We start from the raw sequence: 23213 nt of genomic DNA on the forward strand, positions 1-23213 counted from the left end.
AGGAAGCTAAGGAGCACTTTGGAAGCAGTATGTTCAGCCCCTGAAGAGTGGAGGGGAATGTATGTCTCATACTGTGGCAGTGATTGACGGCAAAAGGAGTCCTGCCCACCAGCCATTGGTCAGAAAGTTGATGGTGGTGATGCAATTCCAAAGGTATAAAGGGGCGGGGCTGGGGGGAGGAGATAAAGGGCAGAGGAAAATTCTCAGGTCTCTGACAGGGAAACAGGCACTACATAGGACACTCTGCCAACAGAAATTCAACAGGCAGATAGAGAGGAGTAAAGTGATTTCTTTCCCCAAGTCAACATCACTTATACCATCTTGCAGAACCAGCCAGTCAATGAACGATGGCAATAAGAAAAAGAAAAAGTCCAGAAAAGATATTCCATTCTGTTCTCTAATCAGATGCATTTGACTCTAGTTTAATCTCCTACACGGCAGTGGAGAGAAGGATTGTGATATTTTTTTTTAAGCTAGCAGGCTTAGCATGTCCACGCAGTTCCCAGCACTCCCTGTGCTTTTGGTTTTTGAGCTACTGAACTTTCTAAGCCCTCATCTGTTTTTAATCTAACTAAAAGCTCCTCTCGTTGGTTCCTATTTAAAATAAAAGACAAGGTTACATTGGATTTTTATATGACTATACACACACACACACGTTTTTATACTGCTTTAACTTCACATTTCAATGCCATTTCAATGCCATCTTAATTATGGAGTTGACAGGACACCTCCACAATTGTATATGCAATACCGTATCTGCGTACAAACATACGTACACTGCAAGTGTATGCACACACACAGATCTTTGAACAGAATCCAGAAATTTCGCAACAGACCTCTCTTTTGCTAATTCCTCTTCTCTTTGGCTGGTTTTTCACTCCACATGCTTTTGTTCTTTGCACCTGATGAATACTCTATATGAGCCACTTGACACGCTGAGAGGCTGATGCTGGGTATGTTAAATTTTAAGCAGTATTAGAAGAAGTAGAAGAGGATTTTCATCCTTTCTATTTGCTTTTCTCTTTACTGATTATCCCTTTCCCTGAGAGGCCTGTCCATCTTCCTAAGGATCCCCATTAATTCCCCCTTTTTTCTCTTCTTTAAGCCCCTTATGTTGCAAGGACCTGCCTCTGGCTAGGACACTTTGCCCTTCCCAGCCTTGCTTCTGAAATGAGCCAGTTGTCATCATACTAGAGCAGTATGGTCTCTCTTTGGGGGGAGGGAGGGGTGTAATTTTTAACCCAGTAAATGGGATCCCTTAATCATTTTGTACTGACATTTCCAACAGTTCTAGCTGATAATTTCCAATTTTTGTAGGTAAAAAAGCCAGCACTTTGTAAATATTGATTTGCACTATACTAATATTGACATTTACAGAGTTACAGAGTTTTAATGACTCTGCAGTCCCTAATCCCTGGGCAGGAAGAAGGCCAAACAGGATGTGTGAATGAGTGCATGGAGTGGGAATGGGATGTGTGTTTGATGTATGGGTTGCCCATCAGAGAAGGAAGGTGAAGGTGGTGTAGCTGGGGAGTAGGACATTGTACATCCAGTGAGAGGTCTCATGCATGCTGTTATAAATATAAAGGGAAGGATAACCACCTTTCTTGATACTGTGATGAATACACTGTATACAGTGCTATAAAATCCCTCCTGGCCAGAAGCAACATCCTGTTACCTGTAAAGGGTTAAGAAGCTCAGCTAACCTGGCTGGCACCTGACCCAAAGGACCAATAAGGGGACAAAATACTTTCAAATCTTGCGGGGAGGGGGGAGCTTTTGTTTGTGCTCTTTGTTTATGTGGTTGTTCTTTCTTGGGACTGAAAGAGGCCAGACAGAAATCCATCTTCTCCAATTCATCCTAATTCAAGTCTTCATTATTGCAACCAGTATAGGTAAGCCAGGCAAGGCGGATTAGTTTATCTTTTGTTTTATGTGAATTTTCCCTGTGTTAAGAGGGAGGTTTATTCCTGTTTTCTGTAACTTTAAGGTTTTGCCCAGAGGGGGATCCTCTGTGTTTTGAATCTGAATACCCTGTAAAGTATTTTCCATCCTGATTTTACAGAGGTGATTCTTTTACCTTTTCTTTAATTAAAATTCTTCTTTTAAGAACCTGATTAATTTTTCATTGTTTTTAAGATCCAAGGGTTTGGGTTTGTGTTCACCTGTACAAATTGGTGAAGATTATTATCAAGCCTTCCCCGGGAAAGGGAGTGTGTAGGGCTTGGGGGGATATTTTGGGGGAAGACGTCTCCAAAGTGGTCTCTTTCCCTGTTTTTTGTTTAAAACGCTTGGTGGTGACAGCATACTGTTCAATGACAAGGCAAAGTTTGTACCTTGGGGAAGTTTTTAACCTAAGCTGGTAAAAATAAGCTTCGGGGGTCTTTCATGCGGGTCCCTATATCGGTACCCTAGAGTTCAGAGTGGGGAAGAAACCCTGACACATGCTATTTAATGGCCCTGAGCCAGTGTGAATGCACACAGCCTACAGGGAACACTGATACCAGGTAGCCACATGCCGCTTGGTACCTGTGCTGAAGGTTAAGTGCCATTCAGTGTTGTCAGCTGTCGTGCTTTTACTGCCAGTCTTGCGATATTTGTTGTTTTTCTTAAAGTGCCAGCTGAGTCATGCCACTACATTAAAATCTCAGATTCAATTTTTTTTTAAAAAAAAGAACATTTCTAGGCCCATTGTCACAGCGAATAGCTTGAAAATATGAAACCTAATGGCTCGAAAGAGCAGAAGGCAAATAAAAAAACAGTTTTATTGTTTTTAAAAAAATCAGTATTTTTAAATCAGTCTCAGTTTTCTGGAGGCCTATTGTCATGATTTCTGAATAATAGATTTAGCAATACTGTGAAAACCACCACCTAACTGTAGGTATCCATATTTAAGAACAGCTCCTCTGGAAATCCTTTCATAAAAATTTCAAGTTCCTTAAACCAACAAACAAAACGAATAACTATATGGTTGTTTAATAAATGGTTAATCCATGGGGCTAGAAAGGACTGTTTATGTGACTACACTTCTTTGGCCTATCAGATTCTTCCTTTCAGAATGCCCGCTCTATGCCACTAATTAAAATACTCATTTAGGAATTTAAGTACAATGAAACTGGAGAGATCATTTGTATTATAACTCTCTTTTGTCTAGGTAATTCATGAGCAATCCTTGTCAACATTACCAGCACAGTCATAACCCTATTCCACAAGAGATTTCCAGAAGCATACATAGAGGAGTTCATTGAATAATAACACCCTGAAAAAACCCCGTGGCGTGGGAACAAGTGAATGAGCTGTAAAAGAAGAATGAGTGTTAGAGAGAGATAAAGAAAGAAATGGTGGGAAAGAGAGGAGGTGGGAGAGCAACAGGAACAAACTTTACAAATTTACATGAGCCTTCTGGCCTGAGCGCTCCTCTCCTTACCCCTTTCTGTCCCTGCATAGAGCCATTAGCTGACATAAGGGCTGAGGAAGGATGCTCTAGGAAACATCTGAAGAAATACTATCCAAACGGCAGCAGATTCTGCAAGAGAAAAGCTGCACTATCTCTGCTGCTAATCCTCTGTGTTGTTCTCGGGCTCTCATTCTCTGGAGTGGTGTGGTGCACATGCTGTACCGTGCTATTGGGGGTGGGGGGGTGGGAAGGTGATTTCTAGAAATCACCAGGTTTCCAGATCACACATTCCTCAGGAAAAAGTGATCCAGCAGAGTTTAAGTAATAGTCAAAAAGGACAGAATTATCTGGGCCAGGTTCAGTGACTTTAGATAACAGGGACTTCTAAGAGGGGGCCGCTCTGCATCCCACCAGTTTTATCCACTTCAATATCCTCTCCGTGCCCTGAAAATAACCAGCAGTCCTTTATTCTCAGTCCTGTGTCTAGACATAGTCTATGCTGTACTGACTACTGTATTCAGCTTCACTCCCTTGTGGCCAGAGGTCACACCCGTCGTTGAGCAGAGGAGCATGCTCAGCTGGAGGCAGCTTTCTTAAGTGGGCCCTAGTGCCATCAGCACCAGCCCAGGCAGCAATGCCTCTCCCACAGCTAAAATCAGGTCTGAGATCCTCTCTAAAAACAAGATTAAAAAGGACTTGAAGCCACTGGATTTCATGGGCCCAAAAGGCCAACTCTAGATGGGTATCATGGAGGGGGTTGGAGAAGCCTGAATAACCTGTGACCTTAAAGAAAAATCAGTTACTAGCTTTTAACTATAGTGTGTAGTTTGCCTCTGTCATAAAAATAAAGGGAAGGGTAACCACCTTTCTGTATAAAGTGCTATAAAATCCCTCCTGGCCAAAGGCAGAACCCTTTCACCTGTAAAGGGTTAAGAAGGTAAGATAACCTCGCTGGCACCTGACCAAAATGACCAATGAGGAGAGAAGATACTTTCAAAGCTGGGTGGGGGAGACAAAAGGTGTCTGTCTGTCTGGGTGATGCTTTTGCCAGGAACAGATCAGGAATGCAGTCTCAGAACTTCTGTTAGTAAGTAATCTAGCTAGAAATGCATTAGATTTCCTTTTGTTTAATGGCTGGTCAAATAAGTTGTGCTGAATGGAATGTATATTCCTGTTTTTGTGTCTTTTTGTAACTTAAGGTTTTGCTTAGAGGGATTCTCTATGTTTTGAATCTGATTACCCTGTAAGGTATTTACCATCCTGATTTTTCAGAGGTGATTCTTTTACCTTTTCTTTAATTAAAATTCTTCTTTTAAGAACCTGATTGATTTTTCATTGTTCTTAAGATCCAAGGGTTTGGGTCTGTGTTCATCTGTACAAATTGGTGAGGATTTTCACCAAGCCTTCCACAGGAAAGGGGGTGTAGGGCTTGGAGCGGTATTTTAGGGGAAGACGTCTGCAAGTGGTCTCTTTCCCTGTTCTTTGTTTAAGACGCTTGGTGGTGGCAGCATAGGGTTCAAGGACAAGGCAAAGTTTGTACCTTGGGGAAGTTTTTAACCTAAGCTGGTAAGAATAAGCTTAGAGGGTCTTTCATGCAGGTCTCCACATCTGTACCCTAGAGTTCAGAGTGGGGAAGGAACCCTGACAGCCTCCATCTACAATGGTTATATTCTCTTACCCCAAAGCAACACCCTGGAACCCCCATACTCACCACTGTCATATAGTTATGTTATGTTTTGTACAAAGTATACCTTGTAAGGTATCATTTTAAAAATCTTAATCTGTTGAACATTAATATCCCCTTAAGTTGTATGTGCTATCACTGTCTGTGAAGTTATGAGGTTTTGCTGTGTGTGTTACTGAAATATGTTCTGAAGTTGGAAACGCTCACAACCAGTCTTTCAGGTACAACAATGGGGCAGCCAGAAAGTGATTTAAGGGGGAACACACACACAGGAGGATTACCCCAGGAACTGTATACAATAGAAACCTCTCAGAGAGTGCATACACAATGGAGGCTGCTTGACTCATGTCATAGCAAAGGATCTTTCCAGCAAGCTGGAAGAAGCTATAAAAAGGGGAAGTGACATCATCATTTGGCCTCACTCCCCCCACAACTCAACACCTGGAAACATGTCTAGAGAACAAAGACTGAACTGGGGAGGTGGTCCCAGGCTGGAAAGGAGAATCCTAGCTTGTGTATTAAGGTATTATACCATCAGGGTGAGACATTGCTTGATTTAAATCCTGTCTAGTTCATAGAACTCAGATTGTGATTTTACTTTTTATTTCTTAGGTAACCACCTTTGATCTGTTTCAGAGTAACAGCCGTGTTAGTCTGTATTCGCAAAAAGAAAAGGAGTACTTGTGGCACCTTAGAGACTAACAAATTTATTTGAGCATAAGCTTTCGTGAGCTACAGCTCACTTCATCGGATGCATTTGATGAAGTGAGCTGTAGCTCATGAAAGCTTATGCTCAAATAAATTTGTTAGTCTCTAAGGTGCCACAAGTACTCCTTTTCTTTTCACCTTTGATCTCTATGCTTACTACTTATAATCACTTCAAATTTATCTTTCTGTAGTTAATAAATCTGTTTTATATTTTTTTTTATCTAAAATAGTGTGTTGCTTGAAGTGCAAGGGAAATCTGCTCAGGAACAAGGGCTGATGCATGTCCTCTCCATATTGAGGGAGGGGCGGACTAGGTCATAAACTTACACTGGTCAGGCTTCTGACCAGGGCAAGACGGTACAGCTCTGGGGTCCTAGGCTGGGGAGCTGGGTGGGGAGAGCGGGGGAATTGGCTGGAGCCTCTCTATTGTTGGCTCATGAGTGTCTGGTGAAAGCATTCATGTAACTCAGCTGGGTGTATTCCTGTCTGTGGATGGCTGTGTGAATGCAAGACCTGGAGGGATTTGCAGCTTGTCATAGCATCACAGTGTGAGAGGGAGCCTAGGTTGGTAAGACGTAGGGCTGAGTGGTACCCCAATTCCAGATTGTACTCCGGGGAACCCGTCACAGATTGAAAAGTAACAAAAAAAAAAAAGAAGTTCAGATTCTCCTTTGCATTTCTATGTCCCAAGGATTAGGGTGATCAGTAGCTGCACAATTCACGTACCCCCAAAATAAGATGGTATGCCACATCTTCCTCATGAGGCTGAGCTCCACAGTGTTCAAGCACCTGTTGGACTGAGATGAAAGAGACCAAGATATTATAATCCATTTGGGGTCTCCTTCATGGCAGTTCTAGCCTAGCATCCTTGATGGGGGAAGGAGCCCCCAGCTTTTCATTATTTATAAAATATTTTTTTCTAGAAAACTATGAGAACACACACCCTAAGGGCTCAAGAACAGAAGGCAAATCAAAGGAACTCAACAACTATTATTATTATAAAAAATCTAATTTGTTTGGAGACCAACTCATGATTTTCAAATGCTTGGGACTGGCAATACTGAATCTGAGGTCTTGAATTTTTAGATAGATAAATTCTCAGGGGTTAGATGGTTTAGGGCCCTGGGAATAAGATAAACCAAGACTTCCACCTGTTGGTCAGCACTTCCAAAGTGCGACTCAGCTTGATAGTGATTGAATACCATTGTCACAGAAGGCCACTTGGGAGAAAAATATCCACATAACAAAGCACAACCATAATTGACTCCCTTTTTGGCAGAAAGGACAAGGATTAAGTCCCCAGTTCAGCAAAGCACTTAAGCACGAGCTACACTTTAAGCACATGCTTTAGTCTCACTGAAGCCAATTTAATTGCTTTGCTGAAAAGAGATGGGAATACTCACGTACTTACAGATAAGCACATGCTTAAGTGCTTTACTGTATGGAGGCCTAAATGAACATGGAGACTGAATTACTCTAACTGTGTTAGGAGAGGTCTTTCAGGATCAGGCTTGAGGTACATTGATGGAGCAATGTGGGGAAGCTTGCATAGCTGCTGTACCTGTTTTTTGGCTAACGAGACAATTTAAGACTCTTTGGCTGTCAATCTGGTCCCTTTGGCCAACACTAAATTCACTAAAAGTTGCTAAAGAAAAGGATTAAATGTACCCTTGGATGAAAGAGGTTTTAGAGATCCAAACACAGAGATAAACACTGTGGCTTCCAGTGCTCTGGCTTAATTCCCTCACTGATTTCTCCAACATCCAAGAAGAGAAAGGAGTCTTTGGAAACAGATGTTACATTGGAAGAGTTAAAATCCCTAAATATTACTAGTAAGAGTATTACGTTTGGGTAATGGAACTGCATGCATGGTGGGAAGTTTCTGGCAATGCTGAACTTTTCCAGATGCACTTGGAACATAAATGCCCCCAGCCCTCAAATAATAACAGTTCTTCTTTATCACCACCCTGCTTCTTTGGGTCAGGATTGGAATCCTCACTGTCGCTGATGATCTTTGGTCCTGGCTCTTTCACTATTCCAGCTCTCTTTCTTTTTTCCTTTCTGCTTCCAGGACCTTATCAATTTTCTCCCACCACGCGCTCTCTCTCTCTCTCTGTTTCCAGGATCCTGGCACTGAGGTTAATCAGTCACTAAAGGCAATAAGGTAAGACAAAGCAATCTCATGGGAAGGTTTAAATAAATAGCACATATGTGTGTCCTGAGATGGATAATATAGCACACTTTAGACATCCTAATAGATCGCTCAATAAATCAGTGTCCGGGTTTAAATTGAAGAGCACGCAAAAAGGAAACTAAGAAGGAAATAAAGAGGATCCTTGTGGCTGAATTAATTAATGATTTGAGAGGATGGAAGCCAGGGAACAGGACTGGAGAGTACACATCCAGCTCAGTATGGCTTACCATGCTTTTCTCATATTCATCAGCACTAGGCAATGAATGGAGCATCTGTCTTCTCAATGCCTGTGTGGATAAAATTAGCTGAAGGGAGAGCTTGGGGGAAGAGAAGGCGGGAGGGCATGGAGGTCACATAGTTCATTTCCATAGTAAACAACCTGAGAACCTGACCTGTTTCCATACAAGTGTAAGCTCAAGAACTATAGCCAAGGAGAAGAGAAAACTCTCAGAGCTGGTAGGGGGGTATGACCAGACTTGATAGCTCACAACCAGCTGCTGAGAGAGAGACAGTTCCGCTTTCAACAGTTCCACCACAGTATAAATAAAATGAGGTCATTACCTACCAAAAAAAGAAAAAAATATCAGTGTCCCCTCTCTGCTTCTCCCAAAAGCAGCCGATGGGGCTTGTTAACAGAGAATGAAGCTGTAATACAGGCAGCAATCAGAGAGAGAAAAAGCAGTAAGGCAAATGCCTCAGATTCAAATCCCATTTCTGGGCATCCCAGAAGAATGGATGTAACTGCGTTCCACACCACATACTTGAGCACTGCCAGCAAAACCGTTGAAGTGTCTCATTCCTGACATTGTTTTGCAAATGTGTTAAACATTTGGATGTTTCACTTCAACACTTTCCGCTGGTAAAAAAAGAGAGGCTATTTTATTGTTACAGGTAAAATCTGGTTTCGCTATAAAAACAGAACACTTTTTTCCTCAGAAAAGCTAAGTTTTCGCCCAGGGCACATAATGAGTGGAAATTTACCATGGGATCCAATGGTGAGCTGGGAGAAAAAACCTTTCCGGATAATTACATGTGAACAAGCATACCACATGGCCCAAGCCGCTTCAGAAGAGCCACAACACTTAGCTTTTGATCAGTGTAGAGTTTACTCAGACCAGCCCTGGACCCTTGCCTCACCTGGTTAAAGACCATTACAGCATGGTAAGGTCTGGGACAAGGTCATATGTACACAGAGTTCTTTTCTGTGGGCTTCCTAGGCCAGGACTGTGGAAGAGCGTTCTCTTTTTTAGGCTCCAGAACTTTCTTGTGTTCAGTAGCAGAAAAGACAAAGTGAAGTGTTCCATGATGGTTTAGGCCAAGGGGTCATAAGTAAGGCAGAGAGGAGCAGGGGAGGGCAAGAAAAATGAAAAAAAGAAGCGAGTGAGTGAAAAACAATGGAGTCCCCCAAGGGATGAGTAAAAGAGGAAGCCCAAAGAGTTGGAGTCTGAACAGATAAGCGCCCCCCTCTTGGCCTGATCGATATGCACAGGGGCCTGAGGCCACATTCAAGGACTGCCCACAACAATACAACTTCTGTATTTCCCTTGTTAGACAATGATAGAACTGATGATCACTTCTGCATTCAAGGTCCAATGAAGCAGGGCGCAACTCACCATCTGTTACTCTTAGGCTCCATTGCCATATATGGGGAGTGGGGGAAAGCAGCCTGCTTTCTGTTCACAGTTGTCCAACCTTTCTCTCAATTAAATAATTCATTTTCTGGAGTACTGCTGCAGTTGTTACATTTATTATTAGAAGGGGGCTTCACTGAGGTAACTCTCAGTACCACAACACTAGCAGGCAACAGTTCCTAGCAGTGGGAGCCCTGATAGCCACTGCAGTGAAGGCACATTTTTCGCCACATGCACACTTGATTATTACTTGCACTCCTTAGCCCCTTTGGGTCCTATGCCCAAACCTGAGCATGCCACCTAAGTAACAGGTCTTGGCTGATGGGCTGGATGAGGTTCACAGGAGTTCCTGGGAATTGTTACAAGCCCCATGGTAGGCACTGATCCTGGTCTATCCAGTCAGGGAAACAGCAGTGCAGAGGCTCCATTTCCAGAGCTGATTTAAGGCATAGGCAACCTAAGCGTATGCTGAGGGCCCAATTCTTGGATGGGGCCCAACCTGAGTGGCACTGTGACCCCATCTACCCTTGTCATGACAGAGAGGCGGCAGGGCCAAACCTGAGAGAGAACTGGGGCAGCCAGCACAGCTCCTCCTTGTCGCTGCCATGAGGCCAATGTCACCCCGCCCCACCCCAGGGCCTGCCCAGCCTTGTCCCACTTCCAGCAGCCAATGGTCCCTCTGTTCTACCCACAGGGTTCGCTTAGCAATTGCGTCAAGAGCTGCTACAAGTATGGGAAGCTGTGGTGCATGCCTGCACAAGGAAGCCAACTGGGAGAAGGGCTGGGGGGACATGAGGAAGTTTTGTCTAGGGCCCAGCGATGGGTTAATCTTCCCCTGTCTATTTCAGCCAGTGGGCTTCCACCAGAGGGGTACTGGAGACAGCTCCTCTCCAAGGAGCGCGTTTGTAATTCTGAATGAGAAGGAAGGAAAGAAGATGCAGGGTTTTCAGTCAGTAGGCGAACTGTGGGCCAAAACCAGACCACCAGATGCTTTTGAATGGACCCCAACATCTTTTTATTTACTTATTATTATTAACTTTTTTTATTATTTTCTCTGGAGTCTAGACCTTGACTATACCTTGACCAAGAAATTTGGACCTTAACAAAAAATATTTGACTACCCTGGTTTGGGGTATTTGGGAGAGGAGAAAAAGGAGATTATGGAATGATTGCAGGGGAATGCACTGGAGAGGCAGATACTCCCTGCAAATGGAAGCGGAGGAGGGACAGGAAGGGAGGTACTGAGACTTAGCAGGGGAGGGGAGAGAGCCGGCTCCAGGGTGGGAAGAGGGTTCTGCGGGTTCCTACCTGCTTCCAGGCCTGCTCCAGACCCTCTGGGTCCCACTCCCTGCTCCCCCACAGCTCCTGGGCCCTGTGGTGGCTGCTTCTATCCCTCTGGGTCTCCCTCTCACCTCCACTCCCTCCCCCACTGGCATATGAGAGTTTACATAGGGGCACTAGACTCCTTGGCCCTGGTTCTATCTTCCCTGGCATGAGAGGTAATCTGGGGCCTGGGCTCTAGGACCCTGCAAGGTGGAAGGGTCCCAGAGCTCAGGCTGCAGCCCAAGCCTGAATGGCTACACTGCAATTAAACAGCCCCTTTGCCTGACTCCCATGAGTCTAAGTTAGCTGGCATGGGCCAGCTGTGAGGTTTAATTGCAGCGTAGACATATCCATAGGGACATGCAAAGCAGCACTAGAAAAAGTACAATAGGGAACAATCCTGAAAAGGCAGGACTGGATGGCCCAAAAGGTTATTTTCATCTCCGGCTTCTCTAATTCTGTGAAACAGACAAGACTTAAAATTCCTCCTTAGCACCCTTCTCCTCCTGGCTGATGCCCGCAGACACCTGCATGTGGGGTCTCAATCACCTACGTGAACCCTTGCTACAGAGGATTTCAATGTCCACTGACCTGTTCCACTCGGATCTCAAATTCTCCGTTCACCTTCTTCCCCTGGAAATACTTGGCCCTGAGGAGAGAGAGAGAGAGAGAGAGGGAGGGAGGGAGATGGTTAAAAAGACTGCAGTTCATGATTATTTATTTATTTGTCAGCTACTGTTTTGCTGCTGTTTTCCCTTTTTGATGAAGGATTTCCAGATGGTTCACAACATCTTTTACTAATTCCCATTTTCCCTTGACTTTCTGTTCTCCAAGAGGAATCTGCCAAACCAGATGAAAAATCACACTGGAAATTTCCTTGAAGGCTTGCGAGGGTTTTTTGGTAGACTGAGAAAATAATGATCTCCCTGCACCTTACAGAATAACAGTAATAATCAATGACAAGACCAGTTTGTATGTATTCTCTATCCTGGGGACAGAGGCTATGGACAGAGGGAGGCAAAATCTATCATGTGACAAAGACTCAGAGTAAATTTTCTTCCAACACTGAACAAGGAACTTTATCAGCATAATGAAAACCATATTAAGCCTCTCTTTCTCTCTCTCTCTGCTTCACTGTAGAGCTTGTCTTAGGAAATTTCCCAGCCCTATCTTGCCTGGCTTCATGCGTCTGATTTAAAGAAACAGTATATATATATATATCCTCAAAATGTCAATAAGGATAGATTTCTTCAAAATTGTGAAACCAGATTTGCATCAGAGTCATTGGAAAAAAAGTCTCTCTCATATACTTCCTCTCATCTCTGCTAATAGCCACAGTCATCGAATATACAACAGATGAAAACAGATGGAAGTTACCGCTCAAAGGGTTGGACTGATAGTGCAGTAAGAACCAGGTATAGGACAAGTATATGCTTTTTAAGCCATTCTCTTCTATACAGAGCGGATCAGGAGATTTCTAACAAAAGCTATTTTCCGAGCAGAAAACAGGGTTTCATCAAAATCAACATTTTTTTCTTAAAAACTGTTGACTTAGATGACTACTTTTTAGTTTTTTCAAAAATGTCCTAAATAGAAAATTTCAGGACCCCCCACCACCCCAAAATATTTATTTGTTTTATTTTAAAAAAAAGGGGGCGGCCCTCCCCCTTCCACTGTATTACCATTTCCCAATTTTTGCCTGTTGAAAAACAGCAACAAAGTGTAGGAAACAGTTAAATATTGGAAGTGTTTTTTACTTTCTGAGAAAAAGTAACACTTTCAACACTTTGTTATCCAAGTGACAAAAGTTTGGACAGAAAAAGAAAATGAAGGAAAGTTAGCGGGAGGGGGAAGAGCAGGTTTTTCCCTATACCTTTTTAATGTTTTTTAAAAAAACTTTCCCACACATTTTATTTCATTCCCTCTCATGTCATTGGATTGGAGTGGGGAAGAAAATGGGGGCCGTGGGAAAAAAGTTTAAAAAACAACCCACAAAGTTGTCCAGATTTAAAGAACCAAACTGACATTTTAAGTCTAAACAAAAGTTTGTTTTGAAACGGTGATTTTAAACAAAATGAAAGTTTTCATTTTGTTTAAAAAATTCCCATCAAAAGGTCCATCTGTCAAAAAGCCCATTCATCAGCACAAAGTTTACTCTAACTATGATCGGAAGTTAGGTAGGGACAGTACATTAGCCAGGGACAGTACGTTAGCCAGGGACAGTACGTTAGCCAGGCTCTTACAAGTCCAGAAAAAGGAAAATGCAGGACTTTAGCTATCCCTAAGGGGTATGTCTACACTACGAAATTAGGTCGAATTTATAGAAGTCGGTTTTTTGAAATCGGTTTTATATATTCGAGTGTGTGTGTCCCCACAGAAAATGCTCTAAGTGCATTAAGTGCATTAACTCGGTGGAGTGCTTCCACAGTACGGAGGCAAGCGTCGACTTCCGGAGTGTTGCACTGTGGGTAGCTATCCCACAGTTCCCGCAGTCTCCGGAAATGAGATTCAAAAGTTCGCAGTTCTTTTCCTGTCTACCTAGCCAGCGCATCTGAGTTGAGAGTGCTGTCCAGAGCGATCACAATGGAGCACTCTGGGATAGCTCCCGGAGGCCAATACCGTTGAATTGTGTCCAGAGTACCCCAAATTCGACCTGGCAAGGCCGATTTAAGCGCTAATCCACTTGTCGGGGTGGAGTAAGGAAATCGATTTTTAAGAGCCCTTTAAGTTGAAAAAAAGGGTGCAGGTTTACATCGATTTAACGCTGCTAAATTCAACCTAAAGTCCTAGTGTAGACCAGGGCTAACCTTCCTTGAGGTAATGAGAGTAGGACGAAAAAAAGCCAAAAACGATGCCACCTCTTTGGCAACAAAAGTTACAGTGCGTGCACTTAAGTTCATCCTGGTTCTAGAGATATAACTGGGTTTAATGGTATTTCCCATTTTACATGTAGAGAATTACTGCTGTAACCAGCAGACTCAAAAGCCGAGATAAACTTAGTGTGCTCACAGTAACTGTTTCGAAGTTTGAGGCATGGCATTCAGTGGTACACACATATATTTTTTTAAACAGAAGATCATCACAGTGTATATGCATCACCCACATTTATGAAACAAACTTTCTCCCTCTGATGACCCCTCCACTCTGCTGACTTGCTGGTTCCTAACTCATTGGTGCTGCTTCGGTCCTACTCACAATGGAGGCTGATTATCCACACGCTCTTTCATCCATTACAGATGAAGCAATGAGACTTCCACTGCTTCGTCCAGGAAATTAGCCTTCACAGTAAAAATTATAGAACCCTTTCCCCACTGCTACAATACAGACTCTGTTCCCAGATAGTCATGTCTGGGGCACCACCACCATGTGGACCCAGGGCATAAGAACAAGGCATCTTGATTAAGACACAGTGAGACCTTTGTTTCTGGACCCCATTTTCCACATGGCCTGGCTCATTCCAATGACTCAGCTCACATTTTTTAAATTAGAGGATATATTTTCTTTCAAGGCAGATCCAGGGCTAAGCTGCTGTAGGGATCTCTGAAGACAATAGGTGCTAAATAATTCAGAGATAAATGTTTTGCTCTGTGCTCTATTCTGACACTGCACAGGGGAAGACTGAAACACCTGCTGCAAATACCCTTGGAAACAGATTCAATAGTGTTTTTAATTTACACTTGGTGTTTCTGAGCCTTTGGGAAGTAGAAGCCACCATACTGAGCAGAAAAGAGATATTAGTCTCACCCTGGAGCCCCTGAAGTTTCAAGCAACTAGGAATTATTTATACTATGGAAGTACCTGTAGGCCACGTTCATGGTCAGAGCCCCATTGCATTAGACACCGCATCAACACACAGCATTAAACAGGCCCTGTCCCAAAGAACTTACAACAGACAAAAGTTGGGAGAAAGGAAGTTATATCCCCATTTGACAAAGGGGGAACTAAAGAGCGAGAGATTAAGGGCCAGATTTTCAAAAGCAATCACGACCCAGCAGGTCCCACTGAGAACAATGTGAGCTGCAAAGTCTTGCCCTCTTTTGCAAATCTGGCCATACAAGTGATTTGCTGAGGGTCACACCAGGAGCCTGTGACATAGCCAGGATTTGAACCCAGATCTCAAGTCCCAATACCATGTCTTAACCATAAGACCCATCACAGGTCTTCCTTTGGTGCCTCAGCAATGCCATTCTAGCCTATCCAATGAAGTCACTTACGAACAATGCAAGGCATCTTTCATCACCCTAGAGGCTGCGTGGGCTGCCTCACAGTGTTCCCAGCCTACTGGCTTGAGAGATCAAAACAGGAATCATCTAAGTCATCCTGCCTCCCCCCCGTCCCATGTCAGCATGGATTACTGACCACTGGTCTAACTGGCCAGCACTTTATTATAAAGCATGCAGGATGTTGACAGAGTCAGACTGCTGCATTATAATTAGGCTATGCAGGGTGTAGGTTGAGTGGTTTGGTTTCCAATCTCAGTAAATTCGCATGTAAACAGATATTTTGGACGGAAAAACTTGTGGCTCCATGCTAGCAGAACAAACCCTAGGGAGGATTTACAATGGTAAGAAACATGTGAATGCTGCAGCTCGTGCAGGGGGGAAAGGAAGTGCTATAATAGCTCAGTAGATGCCTTCTGTTTTTAAAAGAAATTCCCCTTCGTGCATCTTTCTCTGTGATTAGTGAGCTGCACACTTGTGGGAAGCAATATTTCCTGGGCAAAAGGGCATTAGAAACACATAAAAAAGCCCTCTGCTTTCTGCTCCAGCCCCAGTGAGATTGAAATCTCACCTTCAGCCCCGTAACGGTAGAAACCTCAGATGTCTCCTCTCACAAATTTGTTTAGAAAGATTAAAAGCTTGCTTTTCAGAGAATCCAAGCAACCCCCCCGTGATGTGCTTGGGGGAAGCAAGTGCTCCATTCCCAGTCTGATACATACACAGCACATCCTTTATGGGGATCAGATGCAAAGGCCTGGTGTTGAAAAGCATCAGCTCTCTGGTCCCTATGTTATACGTGTAAAGAGCATTTCGTGAGAAGCCAGCATACAGTACTTGTGTCCCTATACTCTTGTGAAGCATTTATCAGAGTAAGTCTACAAAAGTGGCCCCAAAGGAGCCTGCTCACACAGTAGTATAAGCACCTCTCAGCCTCCTAAACATCAAGGGCCCAGTTCATCCCTGTGTTAGTACAGACACTGAAGGGAGGCAGCTTGCGCCTTGCCTTATTCAGGGGCTGCAGGAGCTCATATGGCCCCCAGTGCTGACTTAAATTGTGTTCCTGCTCTATTGGCCACCTGGGAGGGTTGCCAATTTTGTAATATTTAAAAACCGGACACTCCAGCAAGAGTCCCAGAACCTCCCCTGCCCCGCCCCTTCCCCTGAGGCCCCACTCCCTGTTCACTCCTCTTTACCCCTACCTCCATTGCTCACTGCTTTTGTCCTCTCCCCTCTCCCTGTGTGGGTCAGGAGGGACTCACTTGCAGAGCCGGTGCTGAGAGCTGCATCCGCCCGATGCAGGTAGGCGGTTGTCCTGGCTGAATAGGAGCTGGCGTAGGTGATGACTCCGGTCCTCCCCACCTCCCCTGCCTGCAATAACTGGACTTTGGGTGTCTGGTCAGTAGGTCTGACTGACACTATCGGACTTTCTGTTCAGAAAAACGGACACCTGGCCACCCTACCATCTGGGTAGGCCCCCTTTGCCAGGGCTCCAATAGAGGTGGTGCTGGGGAATTCCCTGGAGACTGAAGCTTATTCTTGTCCAGCGGCCCCTTTGTGCTGGCCTTTGGTGAATCCATATCTGAATCACAGAAAGGCCATGGCACAACCATGGAATCAGCCCCCAGATGTATAGTGGAGATTTCCAAGATCAGTAGAAAAAGATCAAAATTCATAGGGATCATTTTTTCCTAGAAGTCTATAGGACATTATGGTAAAGCCTCTGAAAGTGAGCTACAGTTGGCCATTTCCTTACTCCCATACACACTTAGCTTTACCTGATTACTTTTGCTTTTATATTAAAACAACTCCAAAGGAGCATTTGGTATTCACTTCATCAACCAGTCAATATGCTCAAAACTGGAATCCTGGATAAGCCTTTACCCCCCAGGCTTGTCTCTTCCTTGAGTTTTTTTTTTCCTTGTATGGCTTTTATGTCCTGGAGAGAAGGTGCTTATAAGAACCACTTCAGTGGGCACTGCAGTGGTAGCCACAAGATTTGTGGTGTATGTAGATGGAAGGGGATGCTGCAGAGAACCTTCCATTTTCTTGATGGGTTGTAGAGCACTCCACAAAAGGGTTGAGATCTGCTTGACTTGCCTGGGTATACAGGATCAGGCAGAGAATCCCAAAGGATCTCTTGTTCAGGTGCAGTCTCAGCAGGCAGGATACCTGAACGTAACATACATTGCCAAAAGCTAGGTTTGTTGCCTGTCCTGAAGATGTTCTGGACAGGGATGGCAGTATCCCATTGTCTACTTACGAAGGATGAGATAGCATGAGTCAGAGTGTTGCAGGGGGAAGAGGGGAGTGGCGATTGGAAAATCTGAAGCTGTTTCAATAAGTCAGTTGGCTGAATGAGTGGGGTTCTGTCCCATTTTTCAGCCTGTTGGAAGCACAGTATTTTGTGTTAAATGCATTTGATGGCACTTCTTCAGGCTATTTCACAAAATGGCTACTGCATGCAATAATTTGCAAGGACAAGAAGAGATCAAGGAAATGTGCCTCAAGGTGTCTTGCAAGAGACCTCACTGGAGTAGCTATAAGAAATGTCCCTGTGATCTCTTGCAGTGTGTCTGGAAGTAACTCAGCAGCCATCACCTCAGCACTGCACCTGTGGAGAAGCCACACCCCCATGGCAGCTGGAGTCAACAGAATCATTGCTGGCTGCATTTCGAGTTGAAGGCTAAAAGGTTTGATGGCTAAAAGCAGCAGCACATGTGGGTGGAGCAGGTTCATTAGCCAGCAGGGATATCCCTATAAGGCAGCCTGAGATGTTCCTGGTGTTGCCTTTTCATTTAATTCAAAACAAATATTATTTCTGAACTAAAAAGCAGGGAGAGAATCCCAAACTATTGATCTGACTTTGCTCACTTGTGATTTTTATCATGAAATAAAGTCTGTGTTGGTTACATTTTCCTACCATATCCTGGATGAGTTAGGCACCATTGTGTTAGATGTATGCTTAGCCTATTAGAGTTTTTTGAGGAGCAATCTAGATCTTCCTTGTTTCAAGTTAAACAGGGTGGGAGATTTAACAGCTCCAAGCAAAAGAATTCATACAGGATAGAGGATGGAGTGTCGCCATGTTTTATGAGCAAATTCCTGGGAGTCTTTCCATTAACTTCGATGGGTTTTGGATCAGGCCCCTAGCAGCATCCAATCCAACAAACTCAGGTTAGCTTTACTGGCTGCCCATTTCTTCTCACTATAGCTTCAGGCTGCATTTCCTGCCCCACACTCCTAGTCTGCAGTGGGGGCTTGAACAAAAAATGTGATGCAAGAACCACGGTGGGAGAAAAATGGAAAGAGGGGAAAGTGAAAACGGAGGAAGAAAGAGTAGCAGGAGGAGGAGAGAAGTGAGTGAATCAAATAGAAGACTAAAAGGATTAAATTATGGAATCTCCCAATTCCTTTCTTTGTCATCCAAATACAAACAGAGATATCTCTTGAGTCTTTTGGGAATCAAAGCATGTAATTTCCTCCAAGATTAACCTAGAAAATGCCAGGCTGCAACCCTCTTGATTGGATGAGGGTGGACCTCACGGAGTGAGGTTAGCCACTGAAAGAATTCCCTGTGTCAAAGGGTCTGGGGGCCCGGGTGATGCACAAGGCCCTCACTGTATGTCCGCATTGTCTCCTACGTAAAAGGGGTTGGGACTGGGAAAAAGGAGACAGTTTCCAAGATACTAGCAAGCAGGCTGCGGAATGCCCAGATATCCCTCCAGCCCCTATGACAATACAAAGGGAGTCAATAGTGCATTTTTATTGGTTTGCCTTTTTAATGGATAAAAATGTGCAAGGCTTTCCGCTCTCTAGCCCAGCTCCCCAGTTCTCCCAGATTAGAAATTTCCACCTACAAACGATATGGATTTCCAAGTTTGGTCAATTATTGATCACAGAAAGCCTTGTGGGAGGGGGAGGAAATGGTTACCCCAGGAGTTGAGTGCCTTGGGACAATCAGGTCTATTCTACACACCTGCTGCAATCTAGAGACCTTTATGTATCATTCAGACATAGAAGGGATACGTTATTGTTTAATATTCACTGTGCAGTAACACCTAGTGGCCCCTACTGAGGTCAGGGCGCACCTGTCCTAGGTGCTACAGAAACTCACAAGAAGAGAGGGGCCATGCCTTGAAAAGCTGACAATTTAAATAGACAAGACCAAATGGGAGAAAGGATGAATTATTATCCCCATTTTACAGATGGGGAATGGAGGCACAGAAAGATTAAGTGGCCGCCCAAGGTCAGTCAGGGAGGCAGTGGGAGAAGCGGGAAGAGATCTCTCATGTCCCAGGCTGGCATTCTAGCCACAAGACCATCCTTTCCTGCACATTGTAAAATAATCCCTTTTGCATTTTTATTTTCAGGGTTCATAGTGATCATCAGCAGTTCAGCAACACAAGACGGGCCCAGGCTGCTGCTACACAAAAACACTAGAGCCTTATAATCACAAGCTAGCCATCACTGTCCGCTGAAAAAAATGAGTCTGTCAATGGACCTCCATCCACAGCAGATCATCCCTGCCCTTTGTATAGTGCCCATCACTGTAGTATCTAAGCACTTCCAACCCCGCCCCCTGGTAAATTAAGATTCCTGCAACTCTGTCTGCCTCCTGCATCACTTATTGCTGATGAAACAGGGCTAACTAGAGACAGTGGAATTCTTCAAGAGCAAATGGGTCTGTTATTAACTAACACTACACTTGATCTTGCTCTTTGCATTTTTCCAACGTTGTGAGTATATGAAGGATGCCTTGCTGTAGGTCAGCATCACAGCCATATTCCTTCAAGTCCCAGAAAACTGGAAGGGCCTCCTTCTGAGCTGCTGCTTAAATCAGTGTAGGGCAGGGGTGGCCAACCTGAGCCTGAGAAGGAGCCAGAAGTTACCAATGTATATTGCCAAAGAGCCACAGTAATATGTCAGCAGCCCCACCACCTCCTGCCCACCAGCAGCCCTGCTGATCAGCACCTCCCGCTCCCTTCCGCCCGCCGCGATCAGTGTTTCGCAGCATACAGGAGGCTCTGGGATGGAGGGGGGAGGAGCAAGGATGCAGCAGGTTTGGGGAGGAAGCGGGAAGGGGCAGGGGCCTTGGGGTAAGAGGTGGAGTTGGGGCAGTGCCTGGGGTTGAGCAGTGGAAAGTTGGCACCTGTAGCTCCAGTCCCGGAGTCAGAACCTATGCAAGGAGCCGAATATTAACTCTGAAGAGCCGCATGCAGCTCCGGAGCCACAGGTTGACCACCCCTGGTGTAGGCGCTGCTGTGACACATGAGGCAGCAAATTGTAGTTTACATACAATTTAAAATTGTACATTGCTAGCAGGTTTCCTTGTTGCTAAATCTAGATGGCAGAGCCTGGAGCTGTTTGGAGGGGTATCATTTTGTAAGGGTTCGTACAATACTGTATTCCACTTTTGCTTTGAAGTGAAATGCATGTACAGCACCTTTGAGAGTTAGGAACAAGGGAACCAAAATAACTCAAAAGCAAAACTCAATCAAAGCTGCTGTGTTTTAGGCAGAAATGATGTAAGTGCCTGGGTTCATTTGCAGGTCACTAAAAGGCTTACAAACCTTGAGAAACCTGGCTGAATTTCTTAGGTTTGCCCAGGTCTAGACAAGACACGCTGAGGTTAAATACCGTATATTTAAAAGGATTCTGGTAAAGTAATTAACACCCCAAATTAGACTTGCATTAGCGTATTTGTAACCTGGTAGGGAATATTTGCCAGATAAGGATGAGGTGCAAGAAAGGAAATATTCAGTGCTGTTTAGAGTTGGTCAACTAATGAAAACTCAGGTTTGCAGATATGTTTGTGAATATAAATATCCTTCTTTATTTATGAGTATTCAAATGACAGCTGCTTAGTTACGAATGACTCACAACCTGTGTCACCAATGCATGTTTGAAGGGCATTATTTGCTATTCTCAATTCACTATTTGTTATTCTCCTGTTAGAAAATTTAGGATGTCCAATCAGGGAACACAAACAAAGCCTTGCAAATTGAGCAACCAATTTCTACGTTCAAGTTCCAAATCTCAGCACTGGACACTTCTGCACTACCACTTATGTCAGTATAATTTATGTCACTCCCGGGTATGAATAAGCCTCCCTCCTGAGTGACATAAGTCGCACGGACCTAAGTGCTGGTGTGGACAGAGCCATGTCAGTGGGGGAGCTTCTCCCGCCAGCACAGCTGCTGCTGCTTATTGGGGATGGATTAATTAAACTGACAAGAGATCTCTCTCCTGATAGCTTAGAGCAGCTCCACTACAAAGCTTACAGTGGTCAGCTGTGGCCCTGAAAGCTCTCTAATGTGGCTATAGCCTTAGTGAATAATCTGTAGGCCAACAATTGTTTGCTTATGACTAAGGCTACGTTTTAGTCATAGGTATTTTTAGTAAAAGTCATGGACAGGTCACGGGCAGTAAACAAAAATTCATTATACTATACCCCTAACTAAAACTTGGGCCGGGGGGCTGCGGCTGCTCTCGGGGGGCAGTCCATGGGCATCAAAGGTGCTTGTGGGGATTGGCCCGGGATCCCCGCTGGTGCTAGGAGGGGGACCGGGCGGCAGCGCGCAACCCGGGACCTCCGCTGATGGTGGGGGGCAGGGTTGGCAGGGCTAGCAGGCTCCCTACCCAGCTCCACATGTCCCTGCAGCTCTTAGGGGGAGGGAAGGCAAGGGAGGCTCTGTGCACTGCCCCCGCCATGAGTTCCAGCTCCGTAGCTCCCGTTGGCCAGGAACCACAGCCAATGGCAGCTGTGGGGGTGGCACCTGTGGGCAGAGGCAGCGTGCAGAACCTAGGAGCTGCAGGGACATGCTGGCTGCTTCCCAAACCCTCTGCCCCAGCCCTGAGCCACCTCCCACTCCCAAACTGCCCCAGCGGCAGCCAGTGCAGCTGGGTCAGGGGCTGCCTGATCTGCTTGGACCGGCCGTGTCGGCCGCTGCAGAAATCATGGGCATCACGGAAAATCACCAAATCCGTGACTTCCATGACCTCTGTGACAGACACACAGCCTTACTTATGACATTCACAGAATGTTTCCAAATAGTAAATGTATTTGCAAAAAGAAGGGAACTAGTTTGCAAAGTGGCCGGATTTACCAAACTCAATATTAGATTAACATTATTTGACCACTGGTAGTCCTGGACTAGTAACATATTTAAGGTTCAATATCCCATGGACCAGGACTAGAAATGGATTTTTTTTAGCCCAGTAAACTGCAGCTGGTAATTTCCTCTTCCTAATGTGATCCAGCACTTTATTCCAAGCTCTGACAAGCCCTGCAAGCCTTATTTTACAAAAAAGTGTTATTTTAGATAGCTTGGAAAGGGTTCGGTTATGAATAAATCATAATTTCTCTTCTCTTCCAAGTCCAGGAGTTTGGCGCCATTATGTTAAGACAGCCTGGCTTTAGAGATGGAGGGAAATGAAAAACAACAATTCAATTTTGTAACACTCACATTGTCCTTAATGGCTTTGTCCTGTGGAATATGGCACATATTCTTGATGGGGTGGAAGCATTTTAAGCAAGAAAGCATGTAATTCTGATAGTATTGGATTAGCTTGGAATGAGGACAAAACACACCTATTGTTCTGAAAAGTGACATGGGATAGTTAGCAAATAAAAGTGAGCAGGGACCTTGTTACTACAGCTGGCACAAAAAGCAATGTTTTCATGGTACTTTATTAATGGGCTTAAAAGGTATGCATGAGCATTTCCAAAGTATGCTGTTTAAACAAAGCATTAGGGTGGGGAAGTGAGTACTACTTCACGGACAACGGGAGTTAACAATTCACAGTTCTCAAATCTTGTTTCAGCTTTGGAAAAAACCACTCGAGCAAGGGGGGGATTTTACTTAACGCTGATCTGGGCAAGGAAGTTGCCAGAGGTGGGACACTTTCCTCCTGGATGAGGTCATGATCCTGGATTTGGCTGATTTGTAGTAACATGGAGTTCTGCCACTCCATTTCCTCATGTTCCGTGCGCGCGCGCGTGTGTGTGTGAGAGAGAGAACTTCTATGCCCTGGCAACAAATGCAGGTTTGACATG

General features: G+C 44.5%; 1 protein-coding gene and 1 long non-coding RNA gene across 4 annotated transcripts in view; one reads left to right on the forward strand and one right to left on the reverse strand.

The window, feature by feature from the left end:
* The window catches only part of SYN3 (synapsin III), a 279822-nt gene that overhangs the window by 221715 nt on the left and 34894 nt on the right, over window positions 1–23213 (reverse strand). For all 3 annotated transcript variants that reach the window (XM_073324725.1, XM_073324735.1, XM_073324744.1), the window contains exon 3: window positions 11529–11586. In XM_073324725.1, the coding sequence (XP_073180826.1) occupies window positions 11529–11586 (58 nt within the window). The remainder of the gene's footprint in view (window positions 1–11528; window positions 11587–23213) is intronic.
* On the forward strand, window positions 1816–20206 carry LOC140903472 (uncharacterized). Its single transcript, XR_012156254.1, has 5 exons — window positions 1816–1895; window positions 7913–7953; window positions 17726–17847; window positions 18369–18513; window positions 19528–20206. It is a non-coding gene; the product is annotated as an uncharacterized lncRNA (long non-coding RNA).

Source organism: Lepidochelys kempii, chromosome 1 (genome assembly GCF_965140265.1).
Source record: "Lepidochelys kempii isolate rLepKem1 chromosome 1, rLepKem1.hap2, whole genome shotgun sequence".
Lineage (NCBI taxonomy): Eukaryota > Metazoa > Chordata > Testudines > Cheloniidae > Lepidochelys > Lepidochelys kempii.